The sequence below is a fragment of the Globicephala melas genome, chromosome 1, assembly GCF_963455315.2.
Source record: "Globicephala melas chromosome 1, mGloMel1.2, whole genome shotgun sequence".
Lineage (NCBI taxonomy): Eukaryota > Metazoa > Chordata > Mammalia > Artiodactyla > Delphinidae > Globicephala > Globicephala melas.
This window is the reverse complement of record NC_083314.1, coordinates 34,982,885-35,002,020: the sequence shown is the minus strand read 5'-3', so window position 1 is coordinate 35,002,020 and position 19,136 is coordinate 34,982,885. Positions and strand designations below refer to the sequence as shown.

General features: G+C 45.4%; 1 protein-coding gene across 8 annotated transcripts in view; it reads right to left on the bottom strand.

Annotated features, from left to right (window-relative positions):
• Positions 1-19,136, bottom strand: part of SRGAP2 (SLIT-ROBO Rho GTPase activating protein 2) — a 237,977-nt gene that overhangs the window by 23,044 nt on the left and 195,797 nt on the right. For all 8 annotated transcript variants that reach the window (XM_030872824.2, XM_030872826.2, XM_030872825.2 and 5 more), the window contains exons 14-17: positions 14,150-14,210; positions 7,181-7,258; positions 6,119-6,253; positions 4,213-4,318 (exon numbers count right to left, since the gene is read on the bottom strand). In XM_030872824.2, the coding sequence (XP_030728684.1) occupies positions 4,213-4,318; positions 6,119-6,253; positions 7,181-7,258; positions 14,150-14,210 (380 nt within the window). The remainder of the gene's footprint in view (positions 1-4,212; positions 4,319-6,118; positions 6,254-7,180; positions 7,259-14,149; positions 14,211-19,136) is intronic.

The following is a 19,136-nucleotide window of genomic DNA, read 5'->3' as shown; positions in this document are numbered from 1 at the left end:
GCTCCATGGCATGAGGTGTCTTCCCGGACCAGGGCTTGAACCCGTGTCCCCTGCATTGGCAGGTGGATTCTTAACCACTGTGCCACCAGGGAAGTCCCATGACATGTGTTCTTATCAGTTTTGCCTGTCTTCCTCCAGTTCTATGTGCTATGTAGGCTCCATGAGGGCAGAGACCTTGACTGTTTGGTGCAATCTTAGATATCCAGCAACTGAAACAGGGCCTAGCACACAGTAAATGCTTAATAAATGCATGTTAAATAAATAAGTGAATAAATACATGAGCATCTGTGAGTCTCTAGGACAATCCAGCCACAATTCTACTTGTCCATTTTCATACAGAAGCTAAAATACTCCTTGTGAAAGTCAGAAGAGCAGCACAGACAGAATCCTTCCAAACTGGGAGGCACTTGAGATGGTGAAGTTTGGAGGAAGACTCAGCTTTTCTGGAGAGCTGCTGAGGTGCCTGAACAGTGAAAGAAGCACCACCAATTCCCTCTTTCAGATTATGGAGCAATATTTGAGGATGTAGAGTGATGCTTCTCGGACCTTCATGTGCCTATGACTCATCAGGGGATTTTGTCAAAATACAGATTCTGATTCATGGGTCATTGGGGGTGGGGTGGGGGAGGAACTGAGATTCTGCATTTCTAACAATCTCCCTGATGATGCTGATGCTGCTGGTCTATGGACCTCTCTTGATTAGCAAGAGACTAAAAGTCTGTATTGTTTGACATCTGAAGAAATCAGGTTTCAAAAGGCAAGCAGCAGAGTCAGCGGCAGTGAGGGGGAGCTACCTGCACTTTGTTTCAGGGTGAAAACCCACTGAGTAGTACAGATGCTGTGGCCGGCAGCCTCTAAAATGAACCCTATGGTCCCTGCCTACTGGTATTCATGCCCTTGTGTAGTTCTCTCCCTTTGCGTGTGGGCTAGATTTAGTGACTCACTTCTAGTGAATGGAGTATGGAAGAAGTGATGGGACGTAACTTCTGAGATTAGGTTACAAAGACTCGCTGCTCTCTTGGGCACTCTGTCACTCACTTGCTTGGAGCAAAGCCAGCTGCCATGTCACGAGCAGCTCTATGGTGAGGCCCATGTGGTGCAGAACTGATGGAGGCCTCTGACCAACAGCCAGCCAGGAAAGGAGGCCCTCAGTCCAACAACCTGCAAGGGACTGAATCCTGCCAACACCACGTGGATCCTTTCCCAGTCGAGCCTTCAGAAGAAACTACAGCCCTGCCCCCAGTACACTCACTGCAACCTCAAGAAACCTGGAGCCAGAGGCCCCAGCTAAGCTGCACCTAGATTCCTGATCCACAGAAACTGTGACATAAAAATAAATGCTTATTGTTTTGAAGTTGCTAAGTTTTAGGGTAATTTATTACACAGCAATTGATCATCAATGCAGATGCTAAGAAAGGATAACATTAATAATTAACAATTAACAAGGCCTACTGGACAGGCATGTACCCAAGGTTCATGGAGTGGACTGAACACTAGCTATATAGATATATGTGGAACCAGGTCAAGTCCACACAGCACTGGTGCACTGTGTAAGGAGTTCCATACATATATCTCAGTTCTGGGCGTTCCTTGAGATGGAGGATGTGTACAACCCCAAAAAAGACAATAGCCAGACATAAAGTACACACTGTCAGGACATGTAACAGCAAAGGAGAGGGGTCCTAAAAGTCTGGGCCCAGGCAGAGTTTCCAGACTGGGCCCAGTCTGCATACTTATCACCTGTCACCTTCCTGTGCAGGCAGGTGGTCTTCTCTATCGCCTGTGTCCTGCACTCCATTTATTATTTTAGGAAACACTGTGGTTATTAATGCTGCATCTTTTCAATGAAAGACTTTGATGAGCAAGTTAATCATTTTTTAACCAGAAAAAGAAGTGAAACAAAACAAAAGTCATCATTTGAATGGGTGCAGTTTTCCATGTTTCCTTCGACAGTGGCCACCCTCTCCAGCTCTTATGATGCTTCCTCTACCGTTTCTCCCCACCCACAAACTCCCTCACCCCTCCACTTAGCAGGAAGAAAATGTGGGCAGGATGGGGCCATTGTGCTTACACACACAGTCACCCCAGGACCTGCCTGCTCCCCTGCCTGTTTACCCACGACCGACATGTTCCTCGCTCTGCGGGAGCAGACTAGGCTCTTTGAGGGCAGGTATCGGTCAATGAGGGGAGATAAGGCCTGGTGGCCCTGAGGGGACCGACTGGCTTGAGAGTCATTACCAGAGTTTCCGTCTGCCTAAAACGGGCAGCATGTGAAACGCTGTGTGAGTCATGAGGGGTTCTCAACTAAAGGCAGTTGTGGTGCTGAGTCAGGGCTTGGCTAATGAATGGTGCAGACACAGCCACGTGGAAGCAGCAGGCTGCTGGGCCAGGACCCTCTGTCACTCTGCAGGGCCAGCAACAGGGCTAGAGGACAGTGTGGTTGCCCCTGAAAGGTCTCCGGTGGGGGCTGCTAGCCCAGATGCCTCAAGGTCAGGCTGACTCTGGTCTGTAAGCAGAGGCTGAGACGGCCTCTGAACTTGTATTTCTTTGAAGTAGGGACCAACCCACTAGGAAGAGTCTTCATTGTCACAAAGCAATATGAGCTAAAACACCCTAGCCCCTTGGTCTACTTTTTGTTTTCCCTTTTTTAAAAAAATAGATACATGGATCTAAAGAAATGTTTCCCCACTCAATGAAAAGCCATAAAGCCAGAGAGATGATAACGGTAACTGAATTCAGCCTCAGCATCGGGGAGTTTCGGGGAGAGCTGGGGACTGTGGTGAACTGGGGGCACCTGACCGCCTCATCTAGGCAGCAGCCCGTACTCCACAGGGAACTGCGGCCGTGTGGGCGTGCAGATCCAATGCTGCTAGACCTAGTGATTCTTTCAAGAGAAGCTAGAAATCTAGATTTTTTTAAAAAGTAAAATCTCCCAATATTTAAATGGTTCAATGTTTTCAAGACAGAGTGGACTTAAAGGGAACACATCTATAGGCCTTATCTGGTCCTCGGGTTGCCCACTGATAGACTTTGGCCTAGGCTGTTGAGGGAGATGCTGCAGTGAAAGCAACGTGGAAAGACAGAGGTGCCTAAGGGGAGAAGCATGTCCTTGCTCGTTGTCTTTGCTGCCCTCCATGCCTGCCCTGGGCAAGGACACACTGCTTAGACAGGGAGAAATACTCTGGCTAAGTCCAAGGCCCCTCTGATGCTCAGACCTCTCTTCTAGCTACACTCACTCCCTGGCTGACCAGCTAAATACCATCAGTACACAATGACCTCACACTGTATCTCTGCTCCAGGTTTCTTCCCTGAGCATCCAATTCCTATGTTCAGCTGCCTACTTAGACTCTCCACCTGGAGGGCTAACGGGTACCTCAAGTTAACATGGCCACATCAACACTTTGTCCTGATTGCTTCTTCCACATCTTGTCTTCCCCAGCTCCACAAATGGCATCACGGCTTCCCTGCTGCTCATGTCAAAAATGTAGAATTTTTCTCTTTCCTCACATTCTATATCCTACCCGTCAGCAGGTCCTATCAAAGCTGTACTCCAAATAGATCCTACACCTGACCCCTCATCACCCTCCACCATTCCCTCTCTGGTCTAAGCCACCACCACTCCCGACCGAGACTGCACAATAACCTCTGGTGAGGTCTCTCCCGCTTCTCTCCACATTACTCTATGGTAACTTCTCCATGAAGCAGATTTTAAAAATATATTAAAAAATCAGATCACAACATTCTTCTGCTTAAAACTTTCCAATGGCTTCTTCAAATCTAAACTCATTGTTGCCATGACTTTGGGGCTTGATGACCTTGACCATCCCGTGGCTCCTTCTTTCACTTCATTTAGGCTGCTGCTTACACACCGTCTCCCCAGAGAGGCCTTTGCTGAAGGCCCCTCTGCAGTGTCTCTCCCTCTTTCACCTCTGCCCCGATCCCTTAACTTACACTTCCTTATTCTTCTAAGCACTTATTACTACCTCATGTTTCTGTAATTGTCTGTGTCCTCTGCTGGAACATGAGCTAAATGGTATCCAGGTTTTTGTCTCTTATTTCACAATGTATTCTTACATCTTATGACCGTGCCCAGCACACAGCAGGTGTTCAGTAAGTATCTGTTGGGCTGGAGGAATCAACATAGGTCCCTACGTAAACTTCCAGTGACCGAAGCTAAGGCCCAATCAGTTGCTCCCTGGAAAGTCTACTCACTGGTTGAGGAAGGCAAAGAGGTATCTCATGATAATCAGAGTGGTTTTGGGCAGGACCAGGAGGACCTTCCGGATGTGCAGAGCTCTCTCCTGCAGGTTGTCCATTGCTGAAAGAAAAAAGCCATGCGTTACCCTCCACTGTAACTGAGATCCCAGGAAATAGTGGTCAGAAGGCTCTGACTAGCAGCGGGTGCAATATGGAGAGCAGCCGGTCAAGTCCACACAGCACTGGGCCAGTGTAAGGAGCTCCATCTCTGTGGCTCCTTGGAGTGGGGCTGTTGTGATGGGGCATGCAGGCTCCAGAACCTTCTGCGGGTCAGGACTTAAGATGTATGCTCCTTGGGCACAGAAGGGGTTGGAGATGCTCCCCAGCGCATCTATCACCCCCTTATTACAATACCACAGGCAAGGAGCTGACCAGAAACTGCTGTGACTGCTCGACACCCAGCCTTGGAGGGCCTACATGTGGGGAGAGGGAGGGGCTGCGCAGGTCCTGTCCTGCCCACTCCACACGTGCATCACCTCATCCCCTGGACAAGTCTGGCTTATCTTCCCCCCTCCCTTATCTGCAGTGGGGATGAGGAGAATGTGGCCAGAGGCAAGAAATGGCAGGCCCCTGTGTAAGCAGTGATATCTGGGGAGAAAACCAGAGAACTTTCCTGACTCTTGTGCTGTGGACTGATTAATTCCAGGTACGGCCCTAGGCCTGTGCTTCCCTCATGGCCCACCTCCCCACTTTCATGGTGTGCCATGTGGATACTGTCATTTTCTAGGAGAGTCTCTCCATGAAAAAGAAATGGGAGGTACTAGATCAGGAGCAGATCTCAAGGGGAGGATTGGGCAGCTAAGGTCTCTTGTACTGTCCTGGCAACCCCCATCCACTTAGGGTATTCCACCTAGGCCCAGCCCTGGAAAAAGACATGAAGGTAGGAGGGATGCATATATTCAGTCACCCACAGAACACATTTCCACTAGGACTCCCACAGATAGTGAGTAAACCAATAAAACAAGAGAGCTAGCTTCCTGAGTGCTCTGGGTCCCTCTCTCAGAATAACAGAGAGGGACAGTGCTCAGGAATCAAACTGGAAACTCGGGGGTGGGCGGTGGGGGATGAAGACCTTGGTTGATCTGGGAAGAAAAACTTTTCTCCATTTCAAAGGCATTGCCTCCTCCAGCCTCTGAAGCCACCATTTCAATGGCGTCTGCTTCCAGAATGACCTAATACTAATCCAAGTTTCCGTGGACAACAAATGAGAGGGGGGTCCAGTATAATGATCTAAACTAAATGGCCAGGAATAGCTTTTCAAGCCCTAAATTTTAGAGTAAGAGGCAGAGAACCTCTAAGATACCTGCTTTATCTAAAGATCAAGTAGGGACTATCTCTCTCTGAGAAAACATCCTATCACTACTTTTAAATGTGCAGAGGCTTTTATTCCTAGAAGAACACATATTAACACATCTCACAGGTAAGTCATGCCATATTTAAAGCAACAAGCAGGAAATATTTGTAACACTTATGTATTCTCCCTTTGCATCATGAAAAGCACAAGCACTAATATATGAGCTTCTAATAGCTGAAAAGGACTGTGTCTTATATATGAACATAAATGTATTTTAATGAAGAAAGATAAAGCCCAGCAAAGCAACAGAGTTTAAAGTGAATCAGAAAGAAAAAAGCCAGGAGTTCTGACTTGTGATCCAGACTCTTCCTGAAAAGTCATTCTTTTTCCTCCCCTACTAGGGGATAAAGGAGTGAAAACAAGGAAGAGAAACTTCACCAAGGAAAAGGAAAAAAGGAAAACATTACTGGAAAGCTTATGAGAAAAAAAGACCCTGTGGAAATTTGTTATCTGTTGCTATGAGGTGCTCTGGCCCAGAAGCCAATCTGAGGCCAGGATGATACTTACTGACGCAGGCCATTAGGTCATGGAAGATGTCCTTGGGGAAGAGAGGGTGTTCCAGCCCCCGGAAGTAAAGCTTCAGGACGCCAGCTATGGAGTCCATGTCATGGTCATTCTGGTCTCCAGCCAGCGGGTCCTCTCCTAAGGATAAGCAATCCCCCCAAAAAGGAAAGAGAGAGTGAGAGAGGTAAAAACAAACAGGATGAAGCAGCGGTGGTGGGGAAGGAGTGGCCTATTCAAATCTTCATCACAGTCCATCAGCTTTCTGCCCAGCATGTTGGCCATGAGTACGGCAACCAGGGACTAGCAAAAGCAAAGACTGCTTAGGCTCAGGGGCCCCGGGGCCAGAGGAAGGGCACAAAAGTCCATTACATAAATTTGCTTGTGCCAGACTGGTTCAGGGACGTTCCCTCTGGGCTGGGGATGGGACACAGCAATTGGCTCTCTCATGAGATCATGAAACTAGGCTGGGACTGAGCCCCTAGGGGAGGGAAATGAGGCCAGGGAGGCCAGCCCCTCTGATTAGCTCTCTCTCCTCTTGGCCTGTAACAAAGCACACCTACTTACAGGAGAACAATCATACTGGAGTTCCCTATGGAAAATTTCATATCAGATGTAATTAGATTTAATGATAGGACCAACCTCAAATTGAAACTATATATATCCATTTCAGTGACGCAAATTGCCAAAGCTTGTCCATTACCTTAATAGCCCACAAGATAATAAATGGGCTAAGATGAACAGGTGCATTCGCTCTGCCACCAAGGGTTCTGGATACAGCCATAAACTGCCCAGATATCATAGTTAACTTCTTGGGTTTGGGTAGATCATCTGGAGGAGAGGGGCAGGATGAATGGGGCTGAGAAGGAGGAAACTGGGATGTACCCTGGCACCTCCCTGCATCTCTGGGTAGGGGTGGGGGGATGTCTACAAGACAGAAGGTGCTGGGCTGAAGACGGAGGCAAACTGGCTTGCTAACCTCTGGGTACCTCTCAGAGAGAAAGCGCGGAGCTAGTATCCTGGGGGGCTGGCAAACATTTGGTCTTATCTTTCAGGCTGTTTCCTCACCTCTCTCAAAGGCGTTTTTGATGTCATTCACTTCCACCTGCGATCCTGACACTCGGAAGATTCCCTCATGCTGTAGTCCTAGGAAGACAGGGAAAAGTGATCAAGGAGACAAAAAAGCAAATTCACCACCATGGCTCCAAGCCTAGTTGAGTGTCTGTCTCCCTCAGCCAGTGTGTATATAAGCATCCTGTCTCTCTTCTTCAGGCCAGAGGAGGAAGTCTATACAAGGATGGTGGAAAAGTCACTGGAATGAATATGAGGCATTGGCCTAAAGAAAGCACCGAGTCAGAGACTTAAGGGAAGAGATGTCTACACCATTTCTGATTCTGACAGAGTCTATGAGGCAGGCTCCTTCTCCAGCCTTTGCTTCTCTGTCCCCAGCTACAAAGTAGGGAAGTGATTCCTGGCACCTGCTTATCCCTAAGGGTCAGGGATGAGATTTGGGGGCATGGCAGGCAAGCCATTACACACCACCAGAGTTTCATAGGGTCTGAGATCATACTTAGTGCTTTAGCTGTTCTAACACTGTTCAGCTGTTCTAGAGGACAATGCTTTCACTACTTATGAAAAAGGGAGGACATAAATTGGTACAACCACTATGGAGAACAGTACGGAGGTTCCTTAAAAAACTAAAAATAGAATTACCATATGATCCAGCAATCCCACTCCTGGGCATATATCTGGAGAAAGCCATAATTCGAGAAGAGGCATGCACCCCAATGTTCATTGCAGCATTATTTACAACAGCGGTCCCCAACCTCTTTGGCACAAGGGACCAGTTTTGTGGAAGACAATTTTTCCATGGATGGTGGGTGGGGGTGGGCAGAATGGTTCAGGCGGTAATGCGAGCGATGGGGAGCAATGGGGAGCGGCAGATGAAGCTTCGCTTGCTCGCCCGCCGCTCACCTCCTGCTGTGCGGCCCAGTTCCTAACAGGCCGTGGACTGGTACATTGTAAATCAACTATATTCCAATGTAAAATTAAAAAAAAAAAAAAGAGAAAGAAAGAAAAAGGGAGGACATGAAAAGACAAGTGATCAGTCAACAGACAGCATTGCAGGCACTGTGCCAGCCACTGGTCCTTGACTGCAGTTTGACTCTAAAGGCAACATGCCTCAATGCCACACTAGAATAATGTGCATGAAAACGATGTCTTTTTGAAGTTTGTTAGGGTAAAAATAATAATAGAAAGTTAATGCATGTGTGGTGATTGCTTCTGTGCTTATAGCCACATAAAGCAGGGGTTACCAGCAAGCCCATTTTCTAGGTGAGGGGATTGATAAGGGATGACCAGCATTAGGTTATACAGGTGATAAGAACCAGATCCAGGGGCCCAGGCCTTCTGACTGCAATCATGTACTCCTTCCTCAACGCCAGGCTTGTGAGTCCTATTGGAGGGAAAGCGCAGAGGGTGGGGGAGCCCATTTGTCAGCCTGACGGTGGATACGGCTCACAGAGAGCACCCCACGTGCAACTCAGAACTGGGGAGGGATCCAGGAAGCATGAGCCCAGGGGCTGGACTGAGCTAGCATCTTTTATCATATCAGGCCTGTCCAGTTTTTCTCAAGAGCACCGTGGCTCAAACTTGGGCATTTTGTCAAAGTCCCTCTGTTACAGCACGATCCATCAACATTTTTGAATCTCAAACAAATTTCTTCTTTGGAAAACAAAATAGAATAATGCTACATTTTGTCCACTGTTTTAGGACTCCCCTCTTGATGGGGGTCGTGTGGTGGTGGTGACTGGATTCTACCAGCTAGACCTTTGCAGTAAACCACACAGGCCAGGACTGAATCCCGAATCCAACTGTAGCAATAGTAAGAAGTAAGCAGGGGGAATTTAATTACCGGGCTTGTAATAGGGCTTAAGTTGTCTGTTCCTCTAGGGGAATCTCCAGAATATCCCTCACAGAATGGCAGGCAATGTTAAGACCCCAATGTAACTACCATATTAGTCACCAATGGGGTGTAACAGCCAGGTAATGCCGTATAAACAAAGAATGTAAACAGCAGGTTTCTCACAGAAACAGTCACCTACTCAGCGACTTGTCGGAAACACAGTATAATATAAGGAACTGTCATCTCAGGGACCAGGCTACTCAGTCTCATGCGTGCAGCCAACAGTTTGCTGAGAGAGGATCATCTCAGTACTTTTTGGTAGATTAGACATCAAGGACAAGCCAATTTGGCCCACGGGCCCAGAACAAGGAGAAATCAGAGGAGAGCTTATTGGAAACCAGGCAGCAGGCCTGAGGCACACCGAGGTCCCTTTCTGTCTGGTTTCCATTTCCCCTCGAGAACCGAGGCTTTAGAAGGGCCAACATGTGCTCTTGCTCAACAGATAGAATCTTTAGAGTGTCTAATCTGATGATTCTGAAAGTAGGAACATTAATAAATGGTCGGTTTCCAGAACGTGAAGGAGAAAAGCACTTGGCTTTTTATTATAATGCAGGTAAGGCCTCACATAACCAAGCCGACACATGCATGACCTTTCTCACTTTTCCTTAGTGCTCACTAACATAAAAGTATAAAGCCAATCAGACTTGGGTAAGTTATTTGGAAACGGCACACAACTGTCCATTTTGTGCTGGATCCAGCTGTTGCCCAGAGTTGCTCTGCTAGAGAAGTCTTGAAATGATTGCCACACCACCACCTCTTGCTCACGTGTCTCTGCTCCCTTCCTCATGGAAATGGTGGGGTTTTTCCATCCTGATCGAGTCTCAGTTGTTCCTCACATCCCTTCTCTTCGTTTAAGTCTTCCTGGATCACCTGGACCCACCATTTACACGTGAGCCTCAGCTTTCTCATCTATATAATGGGGACTAGAACATCTACCTCCAAGGGAACATGAAGATAGTAATGATGTGCAAATTTTGGCAGTTGGTGGGCCACAGATGTTTTGGGGGCTGACAGAATTTATGGACCCTATCCCCATTAAATGCACATATACAAACATTTTATCCATCATCTTTAGGGAGCTCAGGAATACCTTAAGTCCCTATCTGGGGGAAAAAATTCAATTTGCTGAACAATTTTTTTTTTTTGGACATACCACACGGCTTTCGGGATCTTAGTTCCCTGACCAGGGATTGGACCTCTGCCCGCTGTTGTAGAAGCGTGGAGTCCTAACCACTGGACACCAGGGGATTCCCTGAACAAATATTTTTTGAACAGCTACTATAGACTAAGGTTTTTTTTCTTCTTTAAATCAACAATATATTTATTTGCTTCATCTTATAATATTTACACATAAAATGGCTTCAGAATTGCTGGCTCACCACCCTGTGATAAAAACAATTATCGACTACTGTGCATTATTTTACAGTTCTTTTTGTTGTTAGACTTATAGTATATAATCAAAATACTGTTTTTCAAAGAAACTTAGATTATTTTCTTCCTCATCTCCTCAGTGTGCCTATGTTATTCGTCTGTAATACAGTTAGGTTTATTTGTTACCTTTTGTATTCCATTTGGAGTTTTACCCACATCTTTGTTTTATATATTTGTTTATTTGTCTTTTGAGTACGGAAAACACCCATGTAGTTCTAAAAGTCAAAATTACACAAAAAGGAATACTCAGAGAAATGTCACTCTTCTCCCATTTCTCATTCCCCCATTCTTTTCACTTTTTTGACCCATTCATGTAAATAACCAGTCAAATATTAGTTTCTGGATTCATCCTTCCTGTATTTCTTCTTGCAGAAGTGACAAGGCACATGTATATTCTTATACCCTCTTCTTTCTTACATAAAAGGCAGCATGCTATAGATACTCTTTTGCCCTTTGCTTTTTTCCACTTGACAATATATCCTGGCAACCTCACCAGATCATTTCATGGACATCTTCCTCATTCTTTTTTGCAGCTGCATATTCTCCCACTGTGTGCATATACCATAGTTTATTCATCTATTCTTCCATGTATGGCATTTAGGTTGTTTTGTTTCTAATATTTTGCAATTACAAATGAGGCTGCAATAAATAACTTGTGCAAATGTACTTTCATATTTTGGAGGTGTATCTTCATGGTAAATTCCTAGAAGGACAGCTGGATCAGATTAGTGCATATGTAGTTTTGTTAGATGTTGCCAAATTCCCCTCCAAAAGGGTTGTATGGGTTTGCATTCCCAACAGCAATATGTGAGCATACCTGTTTCCCCAGAGCCTTACCACAGAAATATGCTAAGTTTTGGTCTCCTCATGTACTGTGCCTGTACAGGGGCAGGGACAGGTACATTCAAGCCACGATATCCAGAACGCATCCACTTCTCAACAACTCCACAGCTGACACCCTATGCCATGTCTTCCCTGGGCTACTGCAGCAGCCTCCTATTTCCTTCTATGGTCTTATCTCTACACAGCAGCCTGGAATCCTTTAGAAAGATCACTCCCTGTTCATAAATTCTCCAACAGCATCCCACTCACTTAGAATAAAATCCAAACACCTACCTTAGTCGACAAAACTCTAAGAGTCTGGCCTCTGGCTTCATCTCCTGCCACTCTCTTCTCCACTCACTCTGCTCCAGCCGCACTGGCATCCTGCATGCTGGTCCTTGCATATGCCAAGGATCTCTGCATGTGATGTTTTCTCTCCCCAGAACACTCTTCCCCAGATACCCATGTGGCTCACTCCCTGACTTCCTTCAGGATGGCAAATGTCACCTTCTTGGGTGACCTAAGAGTTTCCCTGAACAATCCACCTAGAACAGTATCCCCTCTCCATTCTCCATCTCCTCACTTTGCTTTATTTTTCTTCATGACACTCACCAACACCTGATATATATTAATTTGTTTATCAACTGATCATCTATTTATTGGTCCTTTAGTAGAAAGTAAGGTTCATGAACACAGGAACTTTTTCTTGGTACACAATGCGCAATCAATATACACACAGACGGTCCTCAACTTACAATGGTTTGACTTAAGACTTTTCGACTTTACGATGGTACAAAAGCGATACACATTCAGTAGAATCTGTACTTGGAATTTTGATCTTTCCTGGGCTATTGATACGTGGTATAGTACTCTCTGTGACGCTGGGCAGCAGTCATGGGCTGCAGCTCCCAGCCAGGCATGCAGACACGAGGGTAAACAGACGATACACTTACAATCATTCTGTACCCAGATAACCACTCTGTTTTTCACTCAGTATTCAATAAATTACATGAGACATTCAACACTTTATTATAAAACTGGCTTTATGTTACATGATTTTACCCAACCGTAGGCTAATATATGTGTCCTAAGCACGTTTAAGGTAGGCTAGGCTAAGCTATACATGTTTGTGTATAAGACTTGCAGGTTAGGTGTATGAAATGCATTTTTGACTTTAGATATTTTCAACTTACGATGGGTTGATCGGGATATAACCCTATCATAGGAAGATGTGTGCTTGCTGAATGAATGAATGAACAGAATGTATGGATGAGAGAATCCGAGTTCAGACTCTCTTGTTCCTATTGTCCTTTAGGCACAGATAATTCTTCCTCCCCTGAACTCAGTTTGGACTTATCTTTGCCAACTGCTTGACTATTAATCATTACCATCTTGTGAAATTTCTTATACTGCTATTCCGAATTACTATAGCTTATCTCTTTTTATTTAACTTTTTACTTGCTTATTTATTTTCTCCCAACTGCGTCTTAAAACCAGGTAAAGACAGGGTTACCCCTGTTTTTGTTTTCCTATTTGGCAATGCATGGTGCTCAGCCCCGATCAGGGGCTTGATAAATATTTACTGACTGTTCAATAGTGCTGTACAATGCTGTTACTTCTGGTGGATGGAGATACAATGAAAAATTTGTAGCTGATTGGAATGGCATAAGTTGTAAGCATGCTAATGCAATTATTATTCCAAAAATAAACCCAAGCAATGCCCCAGTTTATTGGGAGGAAGGAGGAAGGGAGAGAACGGCTGCTTCTGAATTGAGACCAGTGATCATCTACATACCTCCTTAGTGCCAAGAAGGTCATTCTGTCACTTTTCTTATAACTAGGCAGGATAACATCTAAGAACAATTTCTGATGCCCAGTTCCTAGAAATCTTCATGGTGCTTACTCAGATATCTGTGTTTTCTAAACACTCTTACACTTGGAAGACTCAATTCACCTCTTTCCCTAAATTCTGTCCAACCAGCCTAGGAGCTGGTGAGGAATGGATTTATGAGATTCAGCGTCATCCAAGCAGAAGACAGCGTGACTTAGTTGAGAAGGAGCTAGCCCTGCCAGACTCTTAAATGTTGGCTACAACCTTAAGAGTAGCTACCAACTGAGCTCTGGAGATGCCCTAAACAGTGAGACCAAACCAGAACAAAAACTGAATATTACCAGGAGTCAATGCAATATTGTAAAAGGAGCTTGTTTTCAAAGCAGTCTGCTGCAGAAAGCCAATGTGACAACAAAGGTCCAGGCTATGCAGTGGGAGATACCAACATGGGCAAAGACGGTGAGTAATGGTGAAACTAGCGTCACCACACTGGACCAGCTAGACTTACTCACATAACAGCTATAATTTAAAACACACTCTGTGGGCTTCCCTGGTGGCGCAGTGGTTGAGAGTCCGCCTGCGGTCCGGGAAGATCCCACATGCTGCGGAGCGGCTGGGCCCGTGAGCCATGGCTGCTAAGCCTGCGCGTCTGGAGCCTGTGCTCCGCAACAGGAGAGGCCACAACAGCGAAAGGCCCGTGTACCGCAAAAGACAAACAAACAAACAAACAAAAAACTCACTCTAAGCTAGAAAAGGGAGTGTGGTAAGTGGCTCAGGCACCTGGGGGTCAAAAATACATGATATTTTTCTCTCAATGTCTAGGTGTGGCCATTCTGAGGTAGCAAACATTATGTGAACAAATAAGATTTTATTCCTCTTTGGAGAATGTCAGGATGGGAAGTCGATCTCTATTCTTACTCTATAAAGAATTCCTGGAAGTTCTTCCCAGTTCTTGCACAAATATGGGCAAGGCTGTAATCCTGCTTACCGTGTCTGCTGATAAACCGGATACAGCTTTCTACCACCAAAGGAATTGCCTGGCTGGAATCCTAAAAAGCCAAAGAAACACAACATTAGAATCTTCAAAGAGAGACAGCCCAGGGTCAGAGAAAATGAGCCAAAACCACATGGAACTTGTCTCAGCTGGATCAGTGGCTGGTCCACAAGAAGCATCCAGCCTGGCCTCCACGCTCCAAAGCACATGCACAACCATCTACTTGGAATGCCTCATACCAACGTCTTAAATTCAGTGCGTCCTATATGAAACTGATCATTTTTATCCCACGGTCCCCCCCCGCCGCAGCCATACAATCAATCAATACATACATATATTCTGTCAAGTTTGCCTCCTAAATCCATTTATTTCTCTCCATCTCTACTGCCACCAACCCAGTCCAATCCACCAGTATCTCCATTCCCATCCCTGTCATCCTCCAAACCAGTTTTTCTTCCCTCATATTGGTTAGGTGATCTTTAAAAGTGCACATTCCATCGTTTACTCTCCAGGCTAAACTCTTTCAAGGACTCCTCGTTACTTTCTGTACGCAGCCTTGCGTGTCTGGGGTCCTGTCTTAGCCTCCAGTTTTGTCTCCTTCTGCTCCTCAGTAAGTCCTCCTTTGCTCATGGCTTTGCGTGAGCTGCTGGAATGCTCCCCTCACCCTGGACCCCCACCCCCAGGGATGCTTTCCCAGACTCCCCAGATGAGATCAGAACCCCTGTCTACGGGGTCTCAGCACCTTGTACTTGGCCTTCACAGCCTGACTGTGACTTAATTGTGTGGGTATGAATATTTGTTTGCATTTGTCACCATTGGAGCTCGAGTTCCACAGGGCAGATCCTATGTTAATTCTTGGTGTCCATCTCTGGCCATGATGCTCTCACATAGCAGGTGCTCAATTAATATCAGTGGAAGGTAGCAGAATGAATCAATGGGAGCAGCAGAGAGGGGGTTTGTTTGGCATAAAAGGCAAGAAAGAAAAAAACCTAACTCTTGGAAATAGTGGAAAATAATTGGTACTAACTTAAGCAGCAGGCCTCCCAGATATCAATCTTTGCTCTGCCATTTTTGCTCTACAATCCTGCCATTTATTTAACTTCTTTTGGCCTTAATTTGGTATGTACTAACTGGGGAGGGGGATTGGTGGTGAGGAGAGTAACAGTTCCTATTGGCACATGAACACACTGCTTACCATTTACAAAAGAATTTATAGAGGTGTTGGGTCATATATTAAGTGCTTTAGATGGATTGGTCCTGGTAACAACCCTATGGGATGTGTATTATTACTATCCTCATTTGACAAGTGAGGAAATGAAGGCTTAGCAAGGTGAAATAGCTGCTTATGGTGACCCAGCTGCTAAGTAGAAGAGCCAGGATTCAAAACCAGGCAGTCTCCCCCTGAGACTGAGCATCTCACTGCCACCCATACTGCGTCCTAGGAGCTTGGCAAACATAGTCAGGTGTGAATACCAAATATTACTGAAAACCAGTAGGGTTTTCTAGTGCATCGAAACGCACAACCACTCAGTTACAGGGAAGGAAGGGACCAGGCAGAGTGACCTTAGTCCTAGTTAGAAAGGGCTTTAGATGTTCAGGACAGAGACTGGGCTCTCCAGTAGGATGGGTCCTGTGGCTTCTGCCCATTTCACAGGTTGGTTTGTGCCTCTCCCCCGGCTCTAAATTTTCAACTGTAGCTGGCGGTTTGGCCACTAATAGGGAAGCAGCTGGGTCCCATGAAGATGCCAGGCTGAGAGAAGAGCTGGCGTGGCCTCCAGCTCCTGAGCTTGCTGGAAAGCCAGGATGCTGCCAGAGGACGTACTGTGTACCAAAGTGCAGCTGGAGTCAGGAGGGTCTCAGAGACCCAAATGCTCGTCTCATGACCCCCAGACCCGTCTGCTTCCTCCAGCTCTCCAGCTTCAGTAGCCAGTGTCTGCCTTCTTGTTGCCATCAGTAAATTCTACCAGTCAGTCTAGGCTGGTCTCAGAGGAAGAATCTTTTTCAGCTCTTCCTTACATTAATGAAGAAACTGGGTTCCACTATAAAAAAAAACCCCAAACTTAATTTTTTGGAGGTCTTTTTATGTTTACAAACATCGTTATTATACTTTTCATTTACAAACAGTAGTAGCAGTGATAATGAGGACAGTGATATGAGGGTTTGTAAAGTTTTTCTGGTCCTAAGACCCAGAGGGAAGCAGGTTGGGAAGCTCACAGGTTATGGTTTCAATAAGTTACGTGAGTGCAAAATTCTGCCTCAACTTGTGGTAAAAGGAATATCAATGATAGCTAAAGGGAAGCATGCAGGGTTGCAGAAAGTAAAGCATCAAAGACATTAACCTGCATGTTCATGGTTACCAGAAGTGGCCCAGAGGATAATTTGTGGCAGACAAGAGTGGGCCAGAGATGACCTGTCCTACTGCAGAGGAGTATTTTCCTAGTCCCCAATGCTCCAGTGGAGCTTAAGTCAGAGTCCAGAGAAAACAAAGGACAAAGGACATTACAAGGACAAAAAGTCATGAGGGCTCTGACTCTCTCCTTGTAATGTTTCTGAGCTCCGAGTGAATCCATTTCCCCAGGACGTGCCCTGGTGAAGACCCTCACTTCACCATAGATCTTGCATACAACTGACCGAGCAGTGTCTATGTGTGTTCTTATTCAGTGTCTGTCTCTCCCTTTCTTCCTCTCTCCTTCCCTCCTCCAGTGTTAGAATCCATGTCAGTTTAATTCTTTTGTTCATAATATTTTTGGTCATTTAACCCCAGGGTTGGAAGGGCCTTTGAAGGACGATCGAGTCAAATCCCCATTCAATCAGATTAAAGGAACTTTAAACCAAAAGTGGAGGGAGAAAAGTAGCAGACATAACTTGGAAGAGATAGTAAAGCAGGGGTCCAGTGATTTGCAGCGGAAAGCAATCAAGAAGGTGGCTAGATAATGTCTAAATATGCCATTGTTTGGCAGAATTTCTCACACATGAGAGAGTTAGGATTTTTGCCAGGTACTGATCTTTGTTACATTTGTTAGGTTTACGTTTTCACCAGGGAGAAAATACAAGTCTTGACCCCTGATTAGATGTGGGTAATAAGGAAAACAGAGGCATCAAAGATAAGATGTGGGGCTTCAGGGATTGTGAAGAATAGAGGGTCTCCATAAGAGTCGAGAAGTAAGGGGAGGTGCTAAGGAACCGAAAACGTGGTGGGAAGGTGAGGAGATGGATGCTGAGGGTAGGAGTTGCCACCGCAACTCTTGAGCATCAACGTCCTGCCCATCAGTTAGGAGTTAGATCCAAAGACTCAGAACGACAACGTTACAGAACAAGTGGACGCTTTGGGAAGGAGAGAAAAGAGACAGAATCATCCAAGGCAACGCAAGTGACAAGGGAAAGAATATGGAGGGAAGTCAAAAGAGGACCAAGCCTTGGGGAAATGCTTACATTTCGAGGAACAGAGAAAGATGGGCCAGCAAAGAAGATACGGAAGTAATAGGAATGAAAATTCTGGGCTTGAGGGGAGCAGGCAATGCTTGGAAGCAGCAGTTGAGGCATCTCTTTTTGAAGGAAAGTCAGATGGTCTGAACCTAGGCTTTGCTAGGGTCAAAAATGATTGGAATGCATTGGGTAGACTCAAAAGCAAAAGTTACACAGCTCTTCCTCTTGTTTGGCTGATTTGCCATAAACAACCAAACAAATTTTATTTCCTGGTTATGTATACGTGATTACTCCTCTTCCAAATTACTCACTATTTACCTTTCTGACTATCTTAGAAAAACTCTTCACTGATCCACCATTAGATCTGAGCTGCTGGAAAAAAAGTGAATGAAAATAAGGTCTTTACTTGATTGGGGTTTCTGGTGCATGCTGGAACTCTTACACAAATCTAGCACCTGGCAAATATGCTTTGCTTGCAACTGCCTAGGCACAGCAGGATGAAAACCAGATGGGAGCAGTTCTTTTCTGATTATGAGCCCAACCAGGGACACAGATCACCTGCCAAACCGTGGCCTTTGGCACTCCTGCAGCCAGAGTGGTCGCACCCAGGCTCCATCTATATGTAAGAGGCTCAATTTCAGCCCAGGAACTGAAAGGAACAAACTTCAAGGTCAATCCTGTTCTTATTTTCGAAGGGGGGTGGGATAAAAAACATTGCTCCCTCTTTAAGATATCCACCTATTAATTTTAAATGTAATAAATGATCCCGGGGAGGTACACCGTTCCTCTCTAGTTTTAACTGAAATTATGAAAGAAAGGGGAAGCAGAAACAAAGAAGAGGAATAGAGGAAAGAGAACTGCAATGACATCTTTATAATTTAAAAAATGTGTAATTGCATCTGATGGTGTTCTCATTAAAAGAAGATCCAAAATAGAGAAGGGAAAAAAATTAGTGACAGCAAAGCTAAGACAAGTGCGGGCTATGTTATCAACTTCCCCAGCTGGACTGCCCAGCCAGCTGAAGCAGTGAGATCAGCTGAAGACCCTGCAGGGGCTACCACCATCGCAGAAACCATGTGCCCTCTCCATTCCATTAACTCCCTGCGGCTACAGCCACTGTGAATTACCCAAAATGATTTTTTAAAGGCTGGATCAGCTTTCCCCTGAGTAGACACAAAGACATTTCTGAGCTCTCTCCACCCCCTCTCTGCTAACTGCCTGCTGCATAGCTGGTATGAGCTTAGGGGATACAAAACCATTTTAGTATTTGCCATAAAGTATAATTAGGAAGTCCAATTTGCAACTGCAAAAAAAAGAGAAAAAAACCCATCAATTAATTTTTTTTAAACAAGCATAAGTGCGGTTTAGATTATCCACTGATGTGGACTGCCCATGCCGAGCTAAGATCCCTCCTAAGGTGGGTCATGAGAGCTGGTTGCTTACAGCTCAGTGTCAGATTTGAATACAACTCTGAAGATAACGCACATAATTGCAGAGCTCAATGTCTCTTGCTTATCATTCCTAGACCAGACTTATCTTTACATTTTTAGTATGT